The 22,841-nt window shown below is 44.3% G+C and overlaps 1 protein-coding gene across 2 annotated transcripts in view; it reads right to left on the bottom strand.

The window, feature by feature from the left end:
* Window positions 1-22,841, bottom strand: part of ADGB (androglobin) — a 1,448,570-nt gene that overhangs the window by 523,608 nt on the left and 902,121 nt on the right. For both annotated transcript variants that reach the window (XM_078649209.1, XM_078649210.1), the window contains exon 21: window positions 5,323-5,461. In XM_078649209.1, the coding sequence (XP_078505335.1) occupies window positions 5,323-5,461 (139 nt within the window). The remainder of the gene's footprint in view (window positions 1-5,322; window positions 5,462-22,841) is intronic.

Below are 22,841 nucleotides of genomic sequence, written 5' to 3'. Positions count from 1 at the left end.
TCAAAACCATGAGGAGTGTACGATTACTACAGCTTGGTCAAGGGTGGTGCCTGAACCCACAAGGACAATTTTAAGCAGAAATGGACACAATATGGGAAAGAGATCCAATGGTGGTACAGTTTTGGGCGATGAGCATTTTAGGTGAGAATCTCTGTATAGCACATTATGTAATGGGCTGTGTGCTGGCTGTAATGGATACATTTACATTTTGTTTTATTTTTGAAATTTTCTTTAATGTTTGTCAGCACTTTAAAAAAAGACCACATACGCACGAGAAAAACAAAATCCATTTCACATTGAAAATCACAACATGTACATCAGAGTATATAAAACTGAAAAGGATCTCGGCATGCAAAAGACTGAACTGCCTAGTACCCCTTGCCTTCATTCACCCTGACTGCCAAGAATGCGCTAGTTGGTTACTGATATATTTTAAATAAACTTGGTCCAGAGCAGACTGCATAGTGTTTCAAAGTGCGAGAAATTGGGTTTTGCTTGAGTTCAGTGAACCCTGATTCAAGCAACAGCCACAATCCTTGTCAGGGTGAACCACAAAAAGTCACAAAATTACCCTGTGCTGAACCCTCTGGTAACTTGAACCAAAAGCACGTCAGGCCAAACTTAGAGGCAAGAAGTTGATCAGAATTCAGCGACACAGTCATTTAATAAAGGAATACCTTTAATGTAACATTATTCCGGTAGGTTTTCAAGTCAGAAAAGAATCTGCAATTTTTATTGAAGATCTCAAGTTTCACACCAATGTACAGTATAAATTTACAGCACAGTATATTACCATCCATGAGAAAACCACAGTGCCCCTGCACTATACAATAATGATATTAGAGTATTTGGTATCAGCAATGTCAATTCAATGAGTAGAAAGAACAATAGAACAACACCCAATTCATTCAAATATCTAAACAGTTGGCGACCATGCTTAGACAAAATAGAGGTGTAGATGGGATCCGTTGTTGGTGCGAAAATTCTGTTTATTGTTCCTATATGTAGGCCAACACGTGTTTCATCGCAGGGAAACAGACTGCGAATCTTCAGGGCTGAATAGAAACATAGAGAATACATTTGCGATCATGTGTATAATGCAAGTGTATGCAAAGGTGACTTGGTAGTGTCACCCTTTGTGAAGAGAAGACAATGAGGAAGCTTATGAACGGTCTGTCTATATTGCTCATTAATATTCGTATAGTTTCTATTGCAATTTGTTAATTTTCTGTGTTGTTTTAATAGATAATTACTCGTTTTTGTGACTCTACGCTCTTGGAGCTGAGTTATATCTTTTTAGGAGTTTCCGATATAGTGCATTGTAATAGTTGTTAGGCGGCTATTATTAATGTCTACATTCAAGTAGTATCTAGTTTAATCGTAAATAAAACAAAAATTGAAAAATGAAAATGAGTTGAAAAGATTGTTCTTAATTATATACAAGAGAGATCCATCATTATAGTTACTATAGAATTAGCGCAACGTCAGTCTATGACATACATGCTCTGGGGATACATAAGTAAACAGCACTTCCTCATTAGGTTGTCATAGGAGTTTTCAAGAAAGTAAGTAAACTCACTGCAACAGTCACTTGGGATTTCTTATTCTTCTGTTTTTACACACCTCACGTTTCCCACATTTCTTCACTTTTAGCACCATAATTTTCTACGACTAAGTTTTCATTGTCTACAGGTTTTACTAAAGAGATTAGATACCATAGAAATTCACTTATGTCACCCAAATAATGATTGTCATGCACTTTGACACAGAGTCACATAAAGTCACACGATGGCATGTCTTCTCTTCACAAAGGGTGACACTACCAAGTCACCTTTGCATACACTTGCATTATACACATGATCGCAAATGTATTCTCTATGTTTCTATTCAGCCCTGAAGATTCGCAGTCTGTTTCCCTGCGATGAAACACGTGTTGGCCTACATATAGGAACAATAAACAGAATTTTCGCACCAACAACGGATCCCATCTACACCTCTATTTTGTCTAAGCATGGTCGCCAACTGTTTAGATATTTGAATGAATTGGGTGTTGTTCTATTGTTCTTTCTACTCATTGAATTGACATTGCTGATACCAAATACTCTAATATCATTATTGTATAGTGCAGGGGCACTGTGGTTTTCTTTTGTTCCGTATGGACTAATCCTGGTCCATCCTTGAGCGGTTGTGAGGATTTACCGTTCCCCCCATTGCCTATACCGACCATTTAATTTTTTATTTTTTATTGTTTCTACCTTAACCTTGCGGGCACTCTGGCTGTGCGCCTTGAAATTCTGGAACACCTAAAAAACCTCCTAGCTGTTTTTATATTACCATCCATGCTTTTTCAAATAACGACTTTTGAAATGGTGTATTTTGACAATTTTGTACATCGGGTCAATCACTCTTAACACTCTATTTTTTAGATATTAGACCCAAAGCGAGACTTCTTTGAAAGTGTTTAATTAAGCCATTGGTTGGCATAACATAAAACGAATGAGCGCTTGCCTCGGTAAATATCAATCTTTCCCAGGTAATTGTGGGTTTAAATAATTGAACATTCATTGAACATTCTCCTATTCTTGTGATACGTTTGAAGACTCAATATTGTTCCCGTCATTCCATTTATGATACTTTGCTTTTAGGAACTTTCTGTTGTGTGAAGTCATTTTTTGGAAGGATAACTATTTGTTTAAAAAACACTTCTATAATTTGGTATACTACATACTCCTATATCTTGGTATGCTACATCAAAATGATTATGTAGATATTTTTAACACATTATGCACATAGTTTCAAAATATGATTGTGTATTTCCGTAGGTGCTACCTTTTTATTTTGGTCCTGATGATGACCCTCTTGAAAATCAGTTAATATGGTTGAAACGTTGACAAAAGATACTAGTGGACTTTCAGAAATATGATGCTAATTATCACATTCTGTAGTAGAATGGTGATACATCTCAATCAGCCGTTGGTCTTTTTATATACTTCTACATATAGCACTTGCGTCCTTTAACTCACTTACTTACTTTTACTGTGCCGTTCACTTACTGTGGAGCACCTTCTCTATCTATATACGTATTCTTACAGATTCTTTGATTCTTGTTTGTGAAACAAATATATTTGATTTCATCTTTACCAAAACCAATCTTAAGATGGTCTTGTACATTTACCAAGGAGGTTGAGGCCTCTACTTCTCCCGAAGGAACCACTGCCCTACTCCATTGCTGTCCTACGCAGGTCTCTGGGTTACAAGGTTACCCCTTGTTTCATTTTGTATGAACAGAGCCAGAACAGTTGCCTTGTGCCTCATCCAGGTCCCAATGCGAAATCCCACATGCAGCTTTGTGACTAAGGACTTTAAAAAAAACTTTCATGCTGAGGCAGAGCATTTACCATAATAGGTGTCACCCAACATATCATTTATTTGTGCACTGGCAAAACAACAACTCCCTTCACCCTAACTTGTCAACTTAAAATAGCCCCATAAACACGCCCACCAATATGTGAATCCAACATTCAATACAAACGTCTGGGAACAACCTGATTAGTTCAAGCACAGCCGCATATTTATTCAACCTTTTTCTCACACGTAATCTACCTGAGGGGAATGATGGAGATATAAGAGGGTACTAATGCTATGATCTGGCTTTTGCACTCAGAGCTACACAGAGATTTGCTTTCATTAATGGTGTGCAGCATCCTAAGCCGATTCCAATTCAGTGCTTCCCATTTCTTAATTTATGAATCTTGGCTCAGCAGCAGATCCTAAGCTTACAGGGATCTTTGCTGAATAGGTGAAGTATCCAGAATGGCTGAAGTAGTACCCTCCAGACTGCTCTCACTCCAGGATCAAACCAGGACAGGTCTTGAGTTTTAGCTACAGGTGCCACCCTTTCCTTGCGTGCTTCTAAACCAATGTGGTACCTGACCATGAAGTTTCCTTTGATTTATGAGCCTCATAGTCATGCAATCTTCTCTCTCTCCTTCAGAGAGATCCCCCACTCCTCCTGACAATCCTAATGTCACCCTGCTATTAACCACATTCCAGATGTTCCTTAGCTGCTTACCCACAAACAGGGAAATGTTCACCCAAGCAAAGAGCCATTCCCCACCTCAGAGCAAACTCTTTTCAAATACATACAAGGGTGGATTATGGAGGGTTAAAATATCAAGTACAAGACACTAAAAATCTGCGTAAAAATAGCAATAAGAAAATGCTCTATACAAATCTCAATATGAAAAACTTCTGTAAAAATAAGAAACCTAGGGGCATATTACCAACCAATAGAGATAATTTTTGTCTCTAACTTGTTTAGAGACAAAAATTATCGCCGCAAATCGGCGATTTTTATCGCAGATAAACCTTGCTATTAGCAAGGTTTATCGCAAATGCGATAAAAAACGGCCGCAATGCATGAATATCGCTGAAAAGTCAGCGATATTCATGCATTATCGAGCAAATGCTCTTAGCCATGTTATCCACCTCCCATTGGATAACATGGCTAAGAACTGCTCCTGGGCAAGTGTTAGCTTTTGGAGATATTCGCGCTTAGCGCGAATATCTCCAAAAGTTGGTAATAGGAGATAGCGATGTTAGCAACTGTTTTCAGTCGCTAACATCTTGGCACGCCCACTTTGCATGTCATTAGTGATAAATATCACTGACATGCAAAGCGGGGCCCAAGATGGTCACTATCTCCTATTAGCTGTCGCTAACTGGTGTTAGCGACAGCTTGGTAATAGGGAGATAATTTTATCTCCGCTTTCTTGGCTTTTAAAGCCAAAAAAGCGGAGATAAAGCCCCTTGATAATATGCCCCCTAAAAATCTGTCTAAAGACACCATCATCAGATGTAATAGCAGACCTGGTAGGAAGAAAAATACAATTGTCTGGACGAGCAGAGGAATCTGGTACTGGATGGGTGTAGTGGTGAGTGATGTTCTGCAGAGAGTGCTTCGGAGAATGTGCAGCACAGATTTAGATTGGTAGGACATGTTTGAAGTTGTGAAGAGTTTGAGTAAGAGTGTATTTAATGTGGCTCAAAGTGTAGTGCAAGGCCCATTGTCTAGAACTGACTTTATGGTTCTGTGCGAATTAAGAGAGAGAGTGTGTGTGTGTAGTAGATAGCTGAGGGAAAGTATAGAGCAGGTGAGGGTCTGAAGGGCATGTCTAAGGAGGATGCTGATATGTAGGTAATCCAAGTCAAAGAGCAATATATTGTTTAATACTGCCATAAACAGCTGTTTGGGGAGAGGTTATCATATAATGTTCCTCCCATATTTTTTCTTGACATAAGTGATGTTTTTCTGTGGATTACCTGAAGATATCTGATTAGCCTCATACGATCCGAGAGGCCCTACGTTCAGGGTAAGAGCTCGATAGGCAAATACTAGCTCGGGTGTTATTTTGTTTCCTAGGGCTTCAGTTATAAGATGCCATACAGCTGCGCAGAAAGCCTGCAAGAAAAAAAAACATACACCTTTAGAAAACCTGATATCACCCATTAATGCAGCAGTGCTTCAGTAGGAAGGCACTTTCATACTTTGGCACCCCTAATTTCAGGCACTTTGATAACATTGGGCCAGATGTACTAACATTAGGAATACCGATTTCCTAATTCCGATTCTCTGAGAATCGCAATTAGGAAATCAGTATTCTTAATGTATGAAACTCTTTTGAGTTTCATTAGTGATTCCTAGTGGGTCGCAAATAGACCTACCTCATGCATATTAATGAGGTAGGTCGCAATTTGCGACTTATTAGGCATAGAAGACATCACAATGATGGTGGAATGCTGAGGTCAGCAAATGACCATGTCTGTGAATGTTTTTTAATAAAGCAATAATTTTTTTTAAAATGCAACCAGTTTTCCTGAAAGGAAAACGGGGTGCGTTTAAAAAGAAAAATAAGAAACTCTGCAGTTTCATTTTTTAAGAGTAGGCAGTGGTTCATGGGACCACTGCCTGCTCTTAAAAAAGAATACTATTTACATTCTCAAAGGGGAAGGGGTCCCTTGGGGTCACGTTCATCTTTGTGAATGGGTTACCACCAGATTTTAACTGGTGGTAAAGTATTATGGTTTTGCAACCGGAATTCGGTTGCAAAACATTAATACATACCATACCGATTCGGTATTTGAAAGGGATGCCTTAGACACGCCTCTTCCTAATACCGAATCACAAATGCAAAATGTGATTTGGTAACAAGCAACCGTATAGAATTTTGTTCATCAGAAAAACTATTTTTCCAGTCGCAAATGTCCGAATCTACGAATCAGGCAGTTGCGATCAAAATAATCCTTTATACATCTGGCCCTTAATCTTTATTATGTTCTGCATTGGAAATCGGAACTACACAGCTGAGAACCGAATACGTTAACAGCACAATCTTGATTACAGCTCAAGGGAGCACAATCCCATTGTTCTACTGCACGCTCCATACAGAACGGTGGAAGCTTTAAGGGTCTCTTCAATGACAAATACACAGTTCTAAGTATTTCTGAAAGAGAAGTCACACTGGCAGATGCATCAAAGTAAATACCGGGAGCAAATGGGCAGATTCTCAGAATCTGCCCCTTTGCTCCCGGTATTTTTGCATTTGGGATGCATCATCCCAAATGCAAAAATCGCAATTTAAGGAATCTCTAAATTGAGATTCCTTAAATTGCGATTGCATTTAAAGAATCCCATATTGAGATTCCTTAAATGCAATGCATTAAATTTTAAAAAATAGCGATTTCGCTAATAGGGCTCGCAAATTACCATGAAGTTGAACTTCATGGTAATTTTCTAAAACTTTGAAAAAAGCACTTTTGTGCATTTTTCAAAGTTTCATGTTGCACACACATGTGTGGGTGCAACATATGTGCATAGATCAATTTCAGGGGTGCAACAGGGTGTCATTTTGACACCCTTCCACCCCTGAAATTGCATGAGCAATTTGCGAGTACCTACTGGTACTCGCAAATTGCTCATGCAATCTCCAATACATTCCTATGGGCCTGTAGGCCCATAGGAATGAATGGGACAGCATTCCTTAATTGCGACTAGCAATTTGCGAGGAGCAATTAAGGAATGTTAAGGAATAGCTATTTTAATAGCGATTCCTACATGCATAGGCTTTTGCTATTCCTAAATAGCGATTCTTTAAAAATCGCTATTTAGGAATAGCAAAAGGCTACGTTGATGCATCTGCCAGTTAGTGGGTTCTACTGTGTGAAACCAACAGAGAGCTCTTTTTGGGGAGAAAAAACCTAGCAGCAGAACCATCTGGTAATTTCCCTGATATTCTTTGCAGTTAAACAGCTGTAAAACATCCCTGAATGCCTACAAGAAGACTTCTGGATCCTGGGGTACATAAGTATGGTGAAGGACTCGTGTATCTCTGCCACACAGGGTTACACGGAGCACAGCATTTACACCAGCCCCATTGTACTCTACTTAAACTGGGATAACAAAATTGGGAGACCCATAAATAGGCAGTATAAACTCTAAGAGAATGAGTTACTTACCTGTAACTGCAGTTATCCAGTATTGGTATCTTTCATAGATTCACATATGTGAAACATTCCCTGTCGTCGAAGTGGGAGTCCCATGGTACCATAATAAGGCAGTATATATTACTATTATAGGCTATAATGGCAAAGATAAAAATAGTTTAGTAGCCTATCTATCAGGCAGATGTATCAAGCAAAATACCTCCCGGTAAAATACCGAATCGGTAAAACAGGCCGATACCGACCGCAAAACCCCTAAATGCAATGTATCAACACAAATCGGTAAATAATAAAGAATCGCTAAAAAAAACTTCGGTAAATTACCGAATCGGTATCCAGGCATTCGGTAATAACGAAAACCAAAGCAGGCCCCGGTAATACCGAATCGCTAATAAAGAATCGCAACAGAATGCATCAAAAATTGCTAATACCGAAAACCTCAAAAATCGCTATTTAGCATGAGCAAAATAAGGGGAATCTCAAACTGGAGGTAAAGTTATTCTAATGAAGAAAAAAAAAAATTACCTGACAGGTGCTGACAATCAGTAACCCTTTAAAAATGACCCTGGAAACCCTGTTAGTCAACCAAAATGGCTGCCCCCTACGTGCTTGCTCGGAGGAGGAGAATCAATGCCCTGGCCCAGCGAAGGAGAATGATCCAGGATAGGGTCTTCAAGGTGCGCATCACATTGCTCGGGCAAACAGAGGAGCAGGTGTACGTTAAGTACAGACTCTGCCCTGCCATGATAATGTGTGTAATAGCAGATCTGGAACCACAACTCCAGCACCAGACCCTTAGGACCCACGCAATACCAGCCCATGTCCAGGTCCTATGCAGCCTGCACCTGCTGGCGTCTGGAAGCTTCCAGGGGGTAATAGCAGAAGCCGGAGGCGTGTCGCAAAGCGCACTATCACGCTTCTTCCACAGGTTCCTGGGCGCCATGCTAGCATCGATACATCGTCACATCACCTTCCCCACGACCCCCCAACAGTTGAACCGCACCAAGCGTGAGTTCTACCAGATGGCACAATTCCCCCATGTGATAGGGTGTGTCGACTGCACCCATGTCCACATCTGTCCTCCCTCAGCCACCGAATACATCTACCGCAACCGGAAGTCATACCATTCCATTAATGTGCAGGTCGTGTGCAATGCCAAGCACATCATTACGGTCCTCGTAGCCCAATTCCCAGGGAGCACACACGACGCATACATCTTCCGTCACAGTGGCATCCACAGGCGCCTGATCAATGGTGAATTTGGAGTTGGACACCTACTAGGCACGTATTGATGCAACACCATTTAATCCATCCCCACATGTACCATAGCATTCCTGGCGCTAACCATTCTCTCCCCATCCTGCAGGTGACAACGCTTACACCTTGGGTAAGTATCTACTCACTCCCTACCTCAACCCAGCAACACCACAAGAGCAGCGCTACAACAGAGCTCACATCAGCACAAGGAATGTTGTAGAGCGCACATTCGGCATCCTCAAGAGTCGCTTCAGAATATTGTACAAGACAGGAGGTGCATTGCAGTACGACCCTGTGACCTGCTGCAAGATCATAGCTGTCTGTGCCATCCTGCATAACATCGCAACAAGAAGGGGGATACCCATAGAGGTGTACGGTGAGGACGAGCTACGTGCACAGCAACCCCCCCCAACACCGACAGGCACATGTGCCCAACACAGCAGAAGGGCAAAGGAGGCGGACATACATCACACGCCATCACTTCTGAGACAGGTAAGAAAGAGCCATGACAGGATGATGTGCATTGCAAGGGTTTAATGCCCATTAACACCTGACCGGTGCTGATAAATGTAACAGAAACATGACGCAGGGTAAATGAAAACTAAAGAAAAAATGTCCATTGACAACAGAGGTGCTGTATGTGGCACTACAGTTGGCCCATGGTTACCTCACCATGGCCAGGGAGCCATTGCATCATGGCTATTTACGTTTGCCACGGACACCCAGCCTTCTGTCTCATGACTCCTCAACATCTCCGTGATCACTCACAGTGGCTGGTGCACTGCGCGCACTGCGCCTCCTCTCGCTTGTCTCAGGCCTGGTGACGCTGCTCACACTGGAGGCTGCCTCACTCGCCTCATCCCCTCCCGCACTGCTGATACTGGCAGTTCCAGACTGAAGGTGCTCCACTGCAGTGGTCATTCTCTCAAGGGTCCTTGCCACATCCCCACAATAATGGCCCATGTCCACCTGCAGGGACACCGATCTGCGGGCTACCACAGCTGTGCTGTTGCACAGCTTCTTGATGACCTTAATTGTGGCATTGGTACTGAGTGAGTACTGCTCATGTCTCCTGCGCTCCCTCCATTGGCCTGCAACAACAGCGCGTGTTAGTTCCTGTAGGCATGCCTTAATGTCATTGTTGCCCTCTGCAACGGCTGTGGTCAGCTCTCGCACTGCGTCAGTCATTGCAGTAAATCTGTAGGACATCTTTCCCATGCTAATCTTCATTGCACCCATGTGTTTTGCCTGCAGGCGCTGAACACGCAGCATCCGGCTCTCCACGACTCCATACACATCTGCAGGATCTGCTGTTGTCGCTGCAGCCCTACCCAGGGATCCTGCCCGCTGTCTAGCTCGCAGACGTGCTGCTGTTCGTGCGGTTGGAGTGACGACAGCCTGCTGCTGTACATTTGTGGCTGCTGGCCTCAGCTCCGTCTCCATCTCCTGCAGGGAGGGGACATTTGCCCTGCGGCTATGTGTGCTTGGCAGGACTTGTGGAGGTGGAGGTGGAGGTGGTGTTGCTGTCCGCGGTGGTGGTGTTGGTGTTGCTGTCCGCGGTGGCGGTGGTGGTGGTGTTCTTGTCCGCGGTGCTGGTGGTGGTGTTGATGTTTGCGGAGGTGGTGAAGGGGAAGGACTGCCTCCATGTTCCAGCGTGTTCTCCACATCAGTCACCACTGGGGTCTCACAGATGACTAGGCGAGCGCTGTCATCTGATTCCATGGGGGAGGCATCTGTGTGTGAAACAGAGCATTGTTATGATTTTGTGGATATTGTAAGTTTATGCTTTAGTCATCTACATAAAGGACATATGGGAACTGATATTTAGACCTCGACTGCTGTTTTCATGTCATGCACCTCAGGGGTCAGACAGGAACCCTTTCATGTTATGACTACAACTCCCATGAAGCATCACTCTGTTGAGGAATTGTGCTTTAGGCACGGCTACTTGTGCACTGTGTTTGGCTTGGGGAAATGAGCAGGGGTAGACAAGACGCTGCATATCTGCGCTGGCATGCATCTTACCTTGTCCGCCTTCCGCAGCACCTGAGGTGTCCAGTTGGGTGACCCCCACAACAGCCTCCGGTTCGATGGTCGACTCCACAAGGTCCTCGAGGGCTGTGTTCGGTGTCACATTTGAGGAGCCACCACCTGTGCCAGCCGCATCCTTCACCCTTTCCGCGATCTTCTCCTTAGCCCTTTTGCGGAGGTCGTACTACCGTTTTCTAAGGTTCTCGATGCTGCGGTGTGTGACTCCCACAGCATTCACACTGTCCTTGATGCGCAGCCACATCCTGCGCTTCTCCGCCTCTGGCACCTTCAAGGACAGTCTGCCAAACAGTTTTTCATGCCTGCTGCTGACACCCTCTATCAGAATCTCCAGTTCCTTGTCAGAAAACTTGCGTTTTCTCTTCCTGGTGTTGTCCTTTCCTTTGGGTGCCTCTTTCTCCATGATGCACTGCTGTGCAGGTCCTGGTCACTGCTGGCTGTGTATTGCTCCTCTGCTACTGTGCTCTGCCTCCTCCTCTGAGCTCCTCAGGGCACCGAGTGAAGCATGGGCTGAGCTGCTTCCTGGTTGTGACGTCATCAGCCTGCTTCCGGAGCGCCGCGTATTTTTGCCGATTTCGCTAATACCGAATTCGCAGATACCGATTCGGTATTTGCTATTTCGGTATTTGCGGATTCGGTATCTCGCAGTCATCTCGCAAGGTTTTACCGATTTTTAACGAATCGGTAATTTTTAGCGATTTTATTGATGCATCGCGGTTTGCATGTCCTTATTAGCGATTCCTTATTTTTCGCTAATAACGACTACGAATACCGATTTTTTTATGCATCTGCCAGTATGTCCTTATTTAAGAAAGGGCCAGACTTAAACTTCAACCAATGAGGCGACAGTGCCCCCTAGAACACTCCCAACAGAGGTTGAGTCCCTCATATTTTCAAACACAAGTGGGCAAAATAACTCTCGAGCGATAAGGGGAGCCTCTTAGGGGAAGAGAGTGGGTCACATATGAATCTATGAAAGATACCAATACTGGATAACCGCAGTCACAAGTAAATAACTTATTATTTTATCCAGTATTAGATCTTTCATAGATTCACATGCTTGAATCAGAATAGGAAGCAGCGTTGTAGATAACTTAAGTACCCTTAAGGGATGGCGGGTAAAAGAAACATTGAGATAAAATGGTGATGGAACCTCGGTAATAAACTAAAATTAGTTGTGAGAACCAACTTTCCTTAGAGAAACGTAGCAAAAGTTTGGTTATGAAAGGCTGAATTTGCTGACTGCTCGAGCTGAAGAGAAATCTCAGAGTGATTGGATCTTACCTCCAGAGAGAATATATATATATGAATGGGTTGAATGGTTTCCCAAGATGGGAAAAAACGCATTGGAGTGCTATTATGTAGGAGGAGTTTGTAGAAGAGGAAATGGTAAAAGAACTCTATATGGAGTCTTGATTATACTTGTGGAACAGAGAGAAGAGAGAGAGAAGAAAGTATAGATGGAGGTATTGCTGCGAGGAGAACAATAGTAGATGCCTGCTCTACTTATGACACAGCGAGCAATGGAAAACAATCCATAGGATTCTTCTGAGATGCACCCATCTGGTGAAGGCACACTTTGGAAACTATAAGCAGAATTGTTTGTAACCTAATTTGACAGTTTTTTTTTTACCTTCGCTTTTGTAAATAGTCTCCCTGCAGTGCTTATAAACTTCTGTGACCATGCAGTTGTAGCATAAATAGGTAGGCGCATAAGCAAAGAGCGGATGGATGACCTGACCTTTGTTATGGTCAATAGCATTGGTGTGGCGAGCGAGCGATGGGTTATCATTTGTGAGCAGAAATAGTTCCGCAAACTAGACTCACTGGCCACCTGGGAGGAATGAGGATGAGGTGACTGTTTTCAGGTTTCCCTTTTAGTAGGAACGTATACATGAACGAGAAGGGGCAAAAGAAATAGAAGTATAAGTGCCAGGTCATACAATGAAACATGTCTCCCCTACAACTTAGGAGAGGGATGAGGCGATATAAAACTGGCATTTATAGTAACCACGTATCCAAACAGATCCTGTGGTGGCTTTATCAAAGGTGAAAATATTTTGAATAACCCTGATGGATCCAAGATTTACTTTTGCCTGCTGCTGTGAGCATGGTAAATAGCGTCTGGTGAAGAATTGGTTATGTTGGCCATATGTTGGGGCCTGAAAGATGTATGGCAGGTAGTAGGTTAGTTCCATCGCTTTGAGGTTTTGGGAAAGTATACATGATGGAGTAACTTCTGTTTGTTGATATAATGACTGTAGGTTGTTTTGTACTACCGTTGGAAGAAGAAGAATTTGCCAGGTAAGCAAATTTGTGTTACATTTGAAGCTGTAGATGTAAATATCTTTCTGCATAGCAAAACACTGTTAATCAATGTACAAACTTTGAAATCGGCAGCCGAGTTCCGTAGACAGATATCCGCATTTATAAAGAAGCTAGATGACCGTGTAAAAGATATCAGAGCTTCTAAAAAGCAGGAGTTGAAAGATGCACCTTGCACTTTTTTGCATTGAATGTCCTTGGAGAATATGTCTGTTTGTGAGATTGGCTGAGGATTTTGTCAGTGTGAGTTATGATTTTGTCCTTTTGGTATGATCGCATCCTCCGGAGTGGAAGAGGTACTGCATAGATTTTTAAGGAGATAAAGCCTACTAAAGGACTTGCACATACGTACTGCATGGACCTTGTTTTGGCCCCTTGGACAGTAATAGAATTCTGAACCTTCAGCTGAAGAGTCTGTTTGTAAATAGTATAAGAGAAGATGTGCTACTCTGAGCACCTTGAATTGTATTAAAGCTTAGCAGCTAATACTGGCAGGTTAGGAAGCCTGATCATTTTAAATTGCAAGAGTAGCTGGTAGTGGTGACAGGTACTTTGAGATGTGTATCCGGAAAATTTGAAATGTTAGCATTGTGAATAAGTTGCAGTGGGCATATGCATCTTGTAACTCTATATATGTGTATAATCTGCTGGTCAGAGGATAAAGGATTTGTGGGCTAGTAACCATCCGTGAGGCAAACTTTTTTTTTTCTTCTGATATCCAGATGCGGTCCTAGTTGAGGCATGCGTCCAACCAGATCTCCAACACAGCGGCACCAAAGTCCTCATATTTCCGGACTACACCAGAGAAGTCCAACAACACAGGAGATCCTACCAAGTCGTCCAACAAAAGCTGTGGAGCATGGGTTTACAATATCACCTATCAGCTTTGAGTCATCTTCCAGAACAAATCCATCTTCTTTGACACACCCGAGGATGCCTGGCAGTGGCTGATGGAGGAGAGGCCGCTGCAAGAACAATCCTCCCCCTCCACCGGCACTCAGGCTCGACTCCAGACCCCCCCCCCCCCCATGCGCTCCCAACTTCGTCTTAAGGGGCGGCGCAATAGCTCCTGGCAGTGCTGCGGTGGGACTCGCTCAGCCTCTCCACTGAACCCCCCCCCCCGACACCCCATATCGACAGAGCTCCAAACAAAAACCATGTAGCAATCGAGGGGAATGACCCTGGTGACAATCTGCTCCCTACACCTCTCTTCTTGGAAATCTCTATGGTCCCTCAACCTGACTGAGACCTTTCCCAGAGTCCTGTACTCTGTCCGACCTCGGGAAACCAAATTTCTACCTGAGGGCGCAGCAGCTGACCTCTGCCATACATCGTGACACAATGCATCCCTTGCCTGGCTGCCTAAACCTGAAACAAAATCACCTTTTCAGTAGAGGCTGATGTTGTTGAATCCTGTTACCCGTATTGGTTATCCCCAACCTTCAGTGCAGACTCACCAAGAAACTGTTATGCTGAGTTCCCTGTTTTTATTTGTCTTGGCGACAGATGCTTCTAGGGTAGAAGTATGGGGACAGGTGGGAGTTGGGGGTGGGGTTTCTGCTATGCGTATTTGTTGTTTGTTTGTGCCTTTTTCCCCTTTTAGGCACCTGCACATTTACTATACTCTCCTATAACCACGACCCCATAGACCAATTCATCCCTAGAGTCTCCCAAACACCCGCTTTACTATCTGGCAGCCTCCCCCCGGTGGCCAACACCGTATGTGCGCCTTACCCAATGGGCACGCTCACCCCTACCCAAGGGCATTCAAGGTATTATCGTGGAATGTTAATGGTCTGCTAGACTGGATCAAGCGTTCAGCGGTCTTTGCCTTTGCCCATCTCCACATGCCAGAGGTCCTCCTTCTACAGGAAACTCACCTTCAGGGCGAACATTGTCCTCTTCTATCCCACCAAGGCTACGACAGGGTCTTCCATGCGGGGTAATAGGGGGGACACAGGAGTCGCTATTCTCCAACATCGCCCCTTTCCCTTTGTGGTCTCCTGAGTTTCCAATGACTCCCAAGGGCGTTTTTGAGTACTTGAGGGGCAGGTGATTGTTTTGCTCTCTATCTTCGTTCCCCCGGCACCCATGAGGGGCTGCCTTGCAGACCTATCATCACTTCTACCCCGACACCCACAGGGTCTTACCGTGCTGGGCGGTGATTTTATCGCAGTCCCACCCTCGTTTGTACCAGCCCCACTGCCACCAGGAACCCAGGGACCAAATTTCTTGGGGACTGGGCCTCTGCGACGCCTGGCGGTCCTGGCACCCGATATTTCAACAATATACACACACCTTGGCCTCCCATCACACACTCTCCCGCATTGACCTCATCCTCCTTACCAGCTCCAAACTGCCAATTGCTGAACCACATCGACATACACCCCAGAGGGGTCTCAGACCACTCTCCCATTCTTCTTGGCCGGGGACGCCCCCCCCTCGTGACACCAAGACCATGTGGTGCATCATCGCGTGGTATCTCCAAGACCAAACCTTTGTCCATACATTAAAGATAGAGCTCCAATCCTACTTCCTTCATAACTCTGGAACGAAGGCCCGAGTGAGCACACACTGGTCTGCCAGCAAAGCCAACATTTGTGGAGTCACGAAACACTTCGTCAGGCAGCGAAAGCACAAATGCCTTTCCCTTATCACACAGCTGGAAACCAAAGCATCCAAACTGGTACAACGCCTCCTCTCTGACCCATGAGAACATCCAGGAAGACATCTGTCTTCATTCTTTAGAGGTGGCCAAACTTCACTGGCATGCAACAACAGCCAAAATCTACGGCTGGGGTGATAAAAATAGGAAAATGATGTACTGATTAGCCTCAAATCAACAGGCCAATAGAATATTCCCAGAGGTTAGCGATGAAACAGGCCATATGCATCGGGCCTACCCGACATCGCACAAGCCTTGTCCTTTACTACAAGGAATTGTACTCTGTGCTGATGGACAGAGACAGGACAGCCGGCGACCGCGTCCTGATCACGGATGACCCCCCATCAATCTCCTGTGCAGTCGCCCAACTACTTGACAGCCTCATCATGATGGAAAAGGTCAGAAACGCCCTTTCCGGGTAGAGCCCTGAGCAAACCCCAGACCTAGATGGATTGCCATTGGAGTACCCAATAAAAAATCGAGACTTACTTCTCCCCCATCTCTTCGCCCTTTTTGAAGAGGCATGTCACCTGGGTTCCTACCCAGAAGACCTAGACTCTGCCACAATAGTTGTAATCCCCAAAACGCAGCCCCACTCCGCCTCCTGTGCCCACTACCGCCTCAACTCCCTACTCAGCTGTGAAATAAAAATGTTTGACACAATCCTAGCTAACAGACTGAAAAAAGTGCTGCTGACACTTGTCCACCCCACCCAATGCAGCTTCATGCTGCAAAGGAACACACCACACTGTATTCGAGAGCTCCATGTAGCCCTAGCCCACCGAGAATCCTTACTGCACGACCTAGCCCTGCTATTTGTTGATTTGGGAACAGCATTTCGAACAGTGGACTGGGGCTACCTCTGTAAAGTGCTAGTCCGTGCTGGCCTTGGCCCGCCTTTCAGAGGTATGGTTGACGTGCTTTACTCCCACCCTTCGACCGGGGTCAGAGTACATGGAATCCTTTCCAATCCCTTACCCATTAGACATAGCACGAGGCAAGGTTGTCCCCTGTCCTCCCTTCTCTTAGCCTTGGCGATGGAGCCCCTAGCCCAGCTCATTCACGATGACCCGCTTTACTAAGGGTGGAGCTGGGATGTCAACCATGAGGACCGCATCGCCCTATACGCGGACAATGTCCTGCTATACCTGGCAGACCCAGCAAAGAGGGGCCCCTGATGCCTTCATCTCGGAGGTCTTTGAGTGAGCCTCAAGACTGAGCGTGAACCCAGCCAAGTCAGTGATGCTTCCCCTGGCCCCTTTGCGGTACTGCTTTGACTGGTAATCAGCCATCCCTCTCCACAGAGCTGACCTGGTCCCTGAACTTACAACCGTTGCTCCAGAAAACTAAAGCTGACCTGACCAGGTGGCAATGCCTCCTCCTAAATGTGACGGGCCGTATAGCCTTCTACATGATGATGTTTCTGCCCCGCTTCCTTTATATCCTCCTCAACTTCCCTCTCCAGATTCCAAGGTTCGGGTTCCGAAAATTGGAAGGAGACCCCTGAACCTTCATGTGGTGAGGCTCACGGCCACGACTGGCGCTTCTCCACTGTCAACAAGGTCCCTACGATGGAGGACAGGGCATGTCCAACTTATACCTCTACCACCTCACCTCTCACATCCTCGTTGCCCACGACTGGTTCAACAGCTCTGCTTTCCTACCCTGCAGGTTCTGCTTTATGGTGCCCCGATCCCCTCATGAATACCCAGGGTCACACGAGCAGTACTCCTGGCTTGGCGCACCACCCTATGCCACATGCAGTGGGATGGTAAACTCACACAACAAACTCCTCTATGGCATTGTTCCTTGGCTGAAAGAAGTGGCAGCACTCGAGGGCTTCAGGGCGTGGGATGACATCGGGATTTCCCGCCAAGGGGACATGCGGTCAGGAACACACATGCGCTCCTTCACCAATCTACAGGAGACTTTTACCCTTACACGCTCTCAATTCTACAAATAGCTCCATGTTAGACATGCCCTCCACACGTACATACGCTACACAGAACCCCTCCCAGAATTCAACCCACTGTAAGCAAAAATTCTGATGGGTAACCTGGGGTATGGAGGGGTCTCACAAATTAACCGCACCCTCATAATAAACTCCCCCGGCTTACTCCGCCACCTTCGGACTCGGTGGGAGTGTTGGTTGGGCCCCCTAGAAGAAGAAAATTGGTGCAATGCCCTGACGGCTCCCCGCAAGCTCACCGTCTCCTCCAAATTGTGACTAATACGAACGTACTACATCCACGTGGCTTATCTCCCCGCTTCACGTCTGCACAAGGCTGGCCTACGATCTGATGCTGCTTGTCCCAGATGCGCAACTGCCCCTGCAGACTTCTTCCACATGACTTGGTCCTGTGTGGCCGTACAAACATACTGGGCTGCAGTAATAAGAGAGCTAACAGAGGTGCTATGGTGGGCGGTTCCCCCTCCCCCAATCTAATCCTTCTAGGAATAACAGAGGGGGCAGGGGGTATCAGGGTGTAGAAGGGCTTCCTGGGTATGGCCATGCTGGTGGCAAAGTGGTTGAGACCCAGCCCCCAATCATAGAAATGTGACGCCATGGAGTTGCCCAGTAGGAGAGGGTGGTGTTTGAGGCGTGGGGCTGCCCCTAAAAGTAGGGACATGTGTGGGGCAATGGTTGCACCTTTGATGGACTGTATCTCAATGGCAGTATGAGCGGGACTCAATAACCTCCTTGGTATAAGTTTGGGATTGTTTGGTCGTAACCTGTATACATGATGCTATAACATATGTCTAAGATATGCCTTGTTATTGTTGGCCACTCAGTTCCTGTTAAAACCCAATAAAATTGTTTATAAAAAAAGATTGAAATCCAACACTCTTTGGGAACTTCTTAATTATAATCACTGACAAGAGGAGGAAACCTCCCTATTGGTGCATTAGTCATTAGTGAAACGCAGGGTATGGTATAGATAAGTAATCTTACAACCCTCCGACTGAAGGTAACTGTCCCCCTGGGATGAGATGGGATTTTCGGTAGGCGGTATTGAGGTTACTGAGAGGGAACTGTCTTCTGGCCAGTACAAGGAGGACGCTGTTCAAAAGTATGCAGTTTGACAATCTGGTTTTTCATTTTTGTTTTTCAAATTGACATCTGAGGGCTTATACCTGTGATCTTTGATGTGGTAGTATCACCAGCTAGTCCAGTGAGCTAGTGCTCACACCTTGTAGTGGAAGGATGGGAACTGATGAGATTGTAGAATTCTCTCAAAATTTATGAGAATGTTTATGCTGGTGCAGACGAAAATGGCAACTTTTAACCTGGGAACTGTGAACCAACATGTACCCTGTGGTGGTAAAGCACACATTCACTGTTGTGTATGTTTTTGCTGAATTCCAGATCCTTACTGTTATTAGGATATACTACCTGATATCAATCAACTCGTCTCTTAAACGTTATACGGAAGCTCTTCCATAACTAGTGTTTTGATATATGGCTGGAACTATGTTGAATCCTAGCAGAAAGATTATATTTGTTTTTCTTTCATATCTTTTGTGTGTCATCAGAACATGAGATTTTTCATGTCCATAGTCGTCACTCCTGAGGATTAAAAAGGGTGATAATTTCTTAGTTTCATTCTTTACAGACCAATGTTTGTACTAGAGCTATCGAATGTAGAAGATTATTAAGCCCTATTCGATACACTCACACCGTCATATCCCTTATGTATCATCCAGGTTGGATGGAATACCAGCAATCTGACCCCATATAATCGCTGCTGAAGACTGTGCCATCTCAGGTGGAGGCGTAAGCCTCCGGGGTGAAGGATGACCGTGCTGACCTGATTGCTGTGGCATAAAAGGTGAAACATGCCTTGTAGACTTTGAACAAGGGTTACAAAGAACTTCTTGTGAAGAGTAGGGGAGAAAGGTGTCAGTCCGTAAGAGTTGTGAAGGGCACTGCTTGGGTAACTACAAACTCCGGCTAAGGTGACACCCTAAATAGGCTGGTGATTTCAATGGCATCCCATATTGTGTTATTGAGTGAATGCACCTAATCCTTATGCTTTGTGGTTTAGATGGAGACTGATAGCAGTTGTCTTAATAAGGTCTTAAGCTTGACCTTTATATGATACTGCAGAAAAAACACTAAAGTACTAACATATTCAGCTTCTAAAAAATATCAATGACTTGAAATCTTTAAAAGGATGCAGACTCTGTTTATCACATTGCTATCTGGAAGACTGAAGGGGCCATAAACTGCACCGCTTGACCTGTTATATGCCAAACTGTATTGCATAAAGGAATCCTCCTCATCCGTTTAAATAATAAGGCATACATTGAAATACAGTGCCTCAGTAAAGAAGTCGGACGCTGCATGATTTATGATACAGCCTGTCATTTAGAGGTCGTGGAAAATCTGTTTTAAAAGGTGTCAGTGATTTTAGTGCTGTTTATTGGTTAGTCTCATTATTTACTGCACTATTGCAATCGCAGTCTCGTGATCCTAGTGAACGTTACACCCCCGGTCTGTCAGGAGCTAGCTAGATTCTGTTCCCTGCCCCTACCCATCAACTCGTCGAATAGCTGAATGGCTGACAACATAATTCAGCCCATGTATTCCAGGTCAAGTTGTTAGACCTGATGATTTATGCAAGAAACAGAAGAACAAATGGTGGCATAAGTGGCGTTGATGTGGATCAGGATTAATTGTGGCTCCGTCGACGACAAGCCATCTACATCGCCGACGGTCAGAACAACTTCTATAGATTGAAATACAGTGGCTCAGGAAAGATTATAGCAGGACCCCATCAAATAGGAGGCCATGGACGATCGCCATAGACAACTGCTGTCGACGACGGCAAGGACAGCGTCGACATTGGGTCGTTGACCAACAAAGCGGTCATACACAACCACTGTTGATGTTGTCGACATGGATGACCGTTGTCGAGGAGGGGGATTACTGATGTCACAAATCGGCCATACATGACCGCCATCAACGACCACCGTTGTCGACGGAGGTAAGAAAAACGTTGATGGCAGGTCACTGACTTCAACAAAGCAGTCATATTTGGGCACTGTCTACGACAATGGCGTTGATGCAGGTTACAGTCTTGAATGAGGCAGTCTCCGACGGCAAAGTGCCAACGGGCCATCATGGACGGACAAGAATCAGATCAAGCCATCCTCAGTGGGCCAAGATCGAGGCCATGGACATCACTGAGAGGCATCCTCATTGACGTTGGAACTGCTGACTACGAGGAAGTAGTCAAGGCAGTGTTATCAACCCTGGGCTTTGCCATGACATACCTTAAGAGGACATTTGAGGGCGAAAGAACTCCATGAGAAGAGCAGGAATTATAGCTTTATAGATATAACTTCCTGAGAAGATTAGTGTTCTCCTTATGAACTGTCTCCAGTGGACTCCGGATGAGTCTCTAGAAAGAACATCTTGAGAGCATTTTTTTCACTTGGCTCCGTAACTGTGACCCTTGTAGAGGTCGAAGAAATGTTATTGTCCTCTTTTTGAAATCCAAGAAAGCAGTCTTCTTTAGTTCATTCTATGTGGGACATCACAAAAGATGTGTCCTCATACTAGAGCTATAGGGTCGAAAGAGCCTTTTAGTTGGCTGTTAAGTTATAGCAAAAAACTACAATAAAAAGAAGTTTTACTATACCCAATGACAGATGGGTGGGAAGAGCTCTAAGGACTCCCTGCACACGATGTGTGGTAGAAAATCTGAGAGATTCAGCCTCTGTTGGGAGGGTTTTAGGGAGTGCTGTTGCCCGATTGGTTGAAGTTTAAATTTGGTCCTTTCTTAAATAGGGACACAGATAGGCTACTAAACTGTTTTTTTCTTTGCCTTTCTAGCCTATGATAGTAATATATACTGCTTTATTATGCTACTGTGGGACTTCCACTTCGACGACGGGGAATGATTCAGGCATGTGAATCAATGAAAGTACCAATACAAGATAACGACTGGATTCACAGAGGTAAATTTACACATTGAGATTTACTCACGATCTACAAATGAACCTAGATGTAAGTCTACCCTTTTTTGCTATTTGTTATTTTCTGAGTGTAGATTTATAACTAACGTAGACTTATATGTCTCCACCCCTTCTGTTCAGCTTGTGGAGACCTGTAAGACTAAATTTATGAGTGTAAAGCGACTGTTAGTAACTTTCCACATGTAGTTGGAGATCTCTGCCATCGAGTTCTAGCTTCTATGGTAAGGGGTTGCACTGAAGAAAAATTTGAGTAAAATTTATCACATGAATAGTTACAATGTCGATTAAGAATTTGATTGAAACAAAATGTTGAAGAAATGAATTACTATATGAACAAGCACAATGGCCATAATTCATTGGGACAGCAGTATTCGGATGTAATTCGGATATAGCAAAATTAATTAATGAATATGTAACTAGAAGTTCGAAAATGCAATGGGACACCAGAAAGACAGAAATGGCTATTAAAGTCAAGACATACAGCTGAAAGGTGAGCGTGAGTCACAGCAGAAATAGTTTATGAGAATGCATGCATACCTGTGTATGCAAGTCCAGGCACACTACAGTCGGACCTACTAGCTTTGTTAGTGTTTTCTTAAAAATTCTGTCAAAGGAAGCTCTTAAACAATGCAAACTTCTCCGCTGCTTTTCTTAATGCAGTATAGGAGGTTAACACTCACATGACTAATCCAGACTATGCACTGGGCACCTAACAAAATGTAGTCTTCCGAGAATATTGTCTTCATCTTGCGGGTAGGATTTGTGCATTGCAAGAATACGTTGCAGGATGAAGCTCCAAATGCAAGAACATAGTGGTGTGTCAAAGCGGATAATTCAAAAAGTATAATAATTGTGTTGAACTGTAACTAGATTTAGCATATGGTGCATTCCATTACGTTTGTCTTTTACCATGGACTATATCAAAACAGAAAACCAAGAGATTTACTATATTTCATCACATTTTTTAATATATTATTTTGATTATTCATCTTCCTTTCTGATAAAATAATTATAGTATTTCATCAACCATTATATGAAGAATTAAGTGGAAAAACATAGAAAA

The sequence above is a fragment of the Lissotriton helveticus genome, chromosome 6, assembly GCF_964261635.1.
Source record: "Lissotriton helveticus chromosome 6, aLisHel1.1, whole genome shotgun sequence".
In the NCBI taxonomy this organism is placed as follows: domain Eukaryota; kingdom Metazoa; phylum Chordata; class Amphibia; order Caudata; family Salamandridae; genus Lissotriton; species Lissotriton helveticus.
The sequence above is the reverse complement of the archived record's forward strand: the minus strand, read 5'-3'. Positions and strand labels throughout refer to the sequence as shown.